The sequence below is a fragment of the Leucopleurus acutus genome (assembly GCF_964270905.1).
Source record: "Leucopleurus acutus genome assembly, chromosome: 6".
Lineage (NCBI taxonomy): Eukaryota > Metazoa > Chordata > Mammalia > Artiodactyla > Delphinidae > Leucopleurus > Leucopleurus acutus.
In genome coordinates, this window is record NC_139149.1 from 52,356,026 (window position 1) to 52,362,142 (window position 6,117).

At 36.3% G+C, this 6,117-nt stretch overlaps 1 protein-coding gene across 1 annotated transcript in view; it reads right to left on the reverse strand.

The window, feature by feature from the left end:
• Positions 1-1,529, reverse strand: part of LOC309963266 (sodium channel protein type 3 subunit alpha-like) — a gene marked incomplete at both ends in the record, with an annotated part of 80,395 nt that extends 78,866 nt beyond the window's left edge. Inside the window, 1 exon segment of the mRNA XM_082841566.1 lies at positions 1,266-1,529. Coding sequence (XP_082697692.1) covers positions 1,266-1,529 — 264 coding nt within the window.
• Positions 1,530-6,117: the final 4,588 nt, after the last annotated feature.

Below are 6,117 nucleotides of genomic sequence, written 5' to 3' on the forward strand. Positions count from 1 at the left end.
ATTTTAAAGCTCGCTACTCGAAGCATGGCCCATGTACTAGCAGCATGAGTCTCACTCGAGGGCTTGTTAGAAACGCAGGATCCATGACCCCACCCCAGGTCGATGGAATCAGAATCTGTATTTTAACAAGATCCTCTGGTGATGTGTATGTACATGTAAGTTTGAGAAGCAGTCCTTTAGAGCAATAGGGCTAGTTCCATGTCTGAATGGTTGTCAGTTCCTTTAACCATCATTGATCTTATAAATTGTATGCTGCTTAAAGAATGCAATTTCTTTCGCCATTCCTTATAAAAGGGCTGGCTTTGGCTAGTAAAAGTGCTCAATATCTCCTTTAATCTGTAAGCGAGTGGCTCATGGTGATATTAATTTATCTTTAGTTTCTACATGGGCCTGTTTTTATGCTTGTGAACGTGAAATATAAATTGTGGTTGTAAGATGTCAAAATACCCAATTAGAAAGCATAAAATCTATCATCCGTTTTTTATATTTCCTATAAAATACTGTACAGCTGGTTTAACATCAAAAACTAGCTAATTCTGACAGAATTATGTGATTATTATAGTATTAGCAAGGCACAGTCATAGCTGTTGATTTAAATCATATATGGATGGAGAAACGAGGTTTTGGGGGGGGTTGCCTTCTGTTCTTGACATTTTTTTCTTGGAGTGATTTTTTAACAATATGTAAGTGTTATAGAATCTAGCCTGTGACAAATTAAGGTTAAGAGAAGCTCCCAGTCATATTCCAGGTTAGTGGACCAAAAACATATATCCTTGGGTGAACATGCTTCTCACTGTATATCTTCCTATAGGAGGATGCTAAGTAAAAGCTTATTTATTGCTCTCTAGAACACAAATCTATTGTGAAGAAACCTCAAGCCAAATAAGAACTAAAAAATAGTTATATGTACCCCATAACTCTTCTTTCACATAGCTACTGTTCTGTTGTCTACCGTGTGCTTAAATATGTCGGCAATAACAGATATTTTGCTTTGTTGATGTCAGTTTTAATTTTGACAGTATCAATTACTATGAAATTGTACAAATTGTTCATCTCTTTATATCTCTTCACTGTGGCCAGATCTTGACTTCATTTCTTATAAATGTTTCTGCTTATTATATTGTGCTTAAAAATAAGTGGAAATAAAAAGTATAAAACCTTTAACAGTAGAAAAATTATGGTGTGGTATATATATGAGCCCCAGCAAAGTATATTAAAGTTGAGTTAAATTAAAGACTTATTGGAAGGATAAAATCAACACTCACTTTCTTATTGATATAGTACGGGTCCAGGTCCTCCAGTGGCTCTGACACCATCCCTGGAGGGATGTCTCCGTAAATAAATGGAAGGTTCTTTCCAGCTTCCAAGTCACTGTTTGGCTTTGGTTTGTTCTCGTCATCGTTGTTTTGTTCTCTCTTGGGTTTCTTGGCTTTCTCTTCTGCAGCACGTTTTTCGATAGCAGCAAGAGATTCTCTAGTAAAAAGGCGGAAGCTTTCAGGTCCTGGGGGTACCGGAAGTGCCTGTGCCATCTTTTCATCCTGCACATTTAATTACGTTTAGCTTCTTGCATAAGAATATCCTACAATTTTTAAAAAATGCATGAGAGATAGGAAACCAAATGAATGAGAGGGATTAAGAAAATCAACCAAGATGTCATTTAGTGTTTTTTCTAGTAATTTTTTTAAGTATAAACTTTAAGTAGTGCTTTTCATGCTGCACTACAAATTTTAACTCAGAAGCATCATTCAATCTAATTTTCAATACGCCAACTTTATATGTTCTTCAAAAGTCTGTTCTGACACCTTTGCACCAAGGTATAGTATATGTTTGGTAAAGAGTAATGCCAAGAATGCTTGTCAATAAAATTACTCAAGGATCCATTATTTCTCTCCCTCCTCCTTTTATCACATCTTACTAACTTTCCAAAGAAAGAAATCCTGGTGACAATGCAGTGGTATATCCCTGACTCATAAAATCTCAGGATAGGAAAACAAGTTTTGCCTAACCCAGCCACTGTTCTGATTATCAGCATCATTGACCACTGGTTGTCCAGACAAGGTCTGACTGTCAGCAGGGACAGAGAAGTCAAAACTGTTTCCGTTTAGCTTTTCACCTTGGATCCTTCTGAGGTATCTTCTGAAGCAATGCAGAATATATTTACTTCCTTTCCCAGTCTGCTGCTCTTTAAGTATTCCAAGACAATTTTCATCTTCTTCCTGAATCTTCCATTTGGTGTAGTGTGGTAAAAGCATGGACTATGGAGCTAGACTTCTTCTGTTCTAAACCCTGGCTCTGCCACTGATGAGCTGCATGACTTTAAAAATGTAACCTCTCGGTGCTTCAGTCTTCATCTATAAAATGGGGATAACATGAAAACTGACCTCCCAGGTTATTGTAAGGAATAAATGAATTAATTTACATTAAATGTTTAGACTATTTTCTGGAATTAGCAAGCACTGTACTAGTGTCAACTATCATAATCTAATTATCTTCAGTTCCTCCAGCCATTTCCTCTGTTGTGGTTTCAAGCATCCTCACAATTCAAGCCACTCTTCTTTAAATAAGGTCTTAACTTGCTGGAACTACAACTGACTGTGGAGGTTCAGGAATGGGCTGGGAATTGCAGAGTACAGGGGCACCTTCATTCATGCCTACCACCTGGCTGGGAGAGGAATGGAGGTAAGGCAGACATGTGGAGTGGACATGTTCAATTTCCCAGGGAAGGGAAAACATTCTATCTGCTGGAAATGTGACAGAGCTGTCAAAAATACAGGAAATCAGCTACATAAATTTTGAAACATAAGTTAACAGTTATATTATTTTGCAGTGTGCCAAGAATCTCATTATAAAAATCAAGATAGAAAATAGAAAAAATAACAAAAATACAATGAGTACACCAGTCATCTTGTAGAATGATCTACAACCTTGGCATCAAAATAATCATCCAAGTCATCTGTGACATTTTCCCTATCTGCAACCGCCCACCCGTCTCTGCCCTTATTCTAGTCTCCATGGTAGTTTATCCCTAAATGGCCTTCTAATTCTTGGCAGTTGATTGCATGGATATACTGACCTTCCAGAGAAGCAGAAACTCTAGATCTTATAGTAACATAAGAAAAATGATATAGGTTATTATATGTTTTTTGAGTGTATATCTGAGTTACTGGTTCCCTGGTCTGTTCCAGTAACAAAACATATTTTAATACCTGTGTCTTTTCATAGAATTCATACTCATAATATGACATTGTTATTATATTTCCTGCTATTATGAAGGTATATTCTAGATAAGTTATAAATTATCAGACTTGTCAAAAAATTGTGCCATTTTTGCTACTAGTTCTGAAAATGAACTTCTGATTTGTGGTGGGACAAGGCTCTTTTTTTATGCTCCATCAACCGGTATATAAATCAGAAGGTTTGGGAACAGTTATTCTGTTTTACTTAAAAATCAATCAATCATCTATTTTGTGCCTTCTAAATTCATGGCAGACAGCACAAAGTAGAATTAATAGTTTCAGCCATTTTATGTCATTTCAATGGTGACATAGTCACTCCAAACTCTAGGCTGCTGTGGAATAATCACAGCTTTTATACTTTTCAGTGTGGAAAGAGTTTGTGCTTAACTGCAAACCTTAAATACCCAGGGATGTGTAATCCACCTGTGTCTCATCACCTGTCATGAATTAAATGGATAAGGTTCTTCCCCATTGCTAAATGAAAATGACACAGCATGAGAAAACTTTCTTTAAAAATTTCTGTGGAACGTGGTTGCTTTCTTAAGGGAGAAGAAAGGTCACTTTTGTATTTGAGCATTTACTTGCACTGATTTTGGTTTCTTTACTGACAATGGAATGAAAACCATGCAGCAATTGGTATCAGAGATCTAGATTAGTATTGAGTCTGTTACTGTTTGTCATTTAACCTTCCTCAACCTCAGTGTCATCGAAGTACCTTATCATGTATGAGGCAGCACTTTGCCATAAAGAAATAATTATACTTATTTAATTGGAGTCTCCTGGTTCCTAAGTTTTAAAATGAAATTAGTTTAAACATGTAGAAATCTTTCAGTAATCTTTACAGATGACTGATTTCTCTGGGATGACATGGAACAAGGAACCATCGCAAATCATGGAAATTTATTTAAAAATAAATAATCCTTTACCTTCTTGTTCACTTATCAAGGGCTAGAATAAAGAATTTGAGTCTTGGTCAAAAGGAAGTAAAGAAGTCTCTTTGAAATTCCCATGCTGCTGTCTCTAAATCCTGAGAAGACAGGCCAGTTCTAGACTCTCAGATTTTTGTCTGCAAGGGGAACTAGGGTTTGTTCAATATTTGGATAGGCTGAGACATTAAAGATTATAGTGAACAAGAGTTTCTCGGGGCTTCATCTACAGCATTGCTGTTTAGAAACCTCTCATAGTTCTTTGGCAGTTCTATTTTAATTTTTTTCCTCTTCTTTCTTGTTCTTTGTGAGCTTATTATACAGAGCTCTTACATAATTTTATATTCCTATTAGGGCCAGACTTTAGAAAATTAATTCCTACTGATGCCTTGGTGTGGAATATATATTATTAATGAATATATGTGCATTATAATTTATTAAAACACATCAAATTTAATATACCAAATTTTCTCCAGAACTGTCCTTGCAAGGACAAAAAAGATAAAAGACTGAGGAGATGATCTCTTTGATTAAAAACTGAAGTGTTTTTGTGTGTTAATGTGTGTGAGTAAAACAAATACATCCTTCTGTTAATCAAGAAAGACTGTGGTTCAAAATATCCTATTGTAGGGGTGGACGACAGAATGTCAAGCCTGGAAGGAACCTTAGGATCATTTATTTAGGAAATATTAATTGAGGGACTACTATGTATCAACACTGTGCTTGGACTAGGTACCCATAGTCCCTGCCCTTAAGGAACTGACAGTCCATTGAGAGAGACAGATTTCTATACTAATAATTATAATACAATTATATGTAACTGCTTATTGTCTGAGGTCCATAAGAGGGAGCAATTTATTCTGCCCAGAGAGGTATGGTTCAGGCAAGTTTTCCTGAAGAAGTGATATTGGGGTGGGTTTTGTAGACAGGTTGGGATTTGACCAACTAGTTGTTGTGGTGGTAGTTGGGGGAGGGTTGGTAGGAAGACATATCAGTAGAGACCTACTTGGTAGGCAGGGAGGCAGCATGTATATGGACCCAGAAATAACAGAGAGCATGGATTGTTTGGGAGGAACTATAAGCAGTTCATTATGGGTGGAGACCAACCTGCCCAAAAGGGAGTGGAAAGAGAAAGGAATGGAAATTTAGGCAGGATATAGATCACCAAAGGCCTCATTCAGCACCCTAAGGTAAGCTGTGGGTGGGGAGTGGCATGATCATTTGGAAGGTTGGAAAGATGGTGGCGGTGTGAAAGGCAGACAGATAGGGAGTGATCCGAGAGCAATGGTTTTCACACATTTTGGTTTCAGGATTCCTTAATACTCCTAAAATTATAGAAGACCTCAAAGAGCTTTTGTTTAAGGGGAGGCTTATCTATCCATATTTACTGTATTAAGAATTAAAATAGAAAATTAAAAAACATGCTTTAATTAACTTAATAACAAGCCCTTGTATGTTTACATATAAAACAGATTTTTAATGAAAATAACTTATTATCCCAAAGGAAAAGAATTGAGTAGAAGAATGAACTTGTTTTACATTTGGGCAAATCCCTTTCCTGTCTGGCTTAATGAAATACACCTAGATTCTCACATCCTCTTCAGGGTTCCATCTGTTGAGATTTGTTGTTTTGATTCAAGTACAAGATGAAAATCCTCCCGGGACTTCCCTGGTGGCACAGTGGTTAAGAATTCGCCTGCCAAACCTGGGCTTCCAGTGGTTTGGTTTTTGTTATTTTGTAATTTTGTTCTTGTTTTTCTTCTACTGTTCAGCTCTGTTTCAGATAATTGCAGTTGATACATTTCTTTGTTCTTTAAATCTTAGATTGAGAACTATTTAAATATTTCTTGCTAGAAAATGGGAATTCAAAATCAAGAACAATCTTGAAGTTAAGAATTTGATATTTTAAACTGTTACCTTTATGTTGTATTCAGCTAAATGCAGTTATTCTTTTT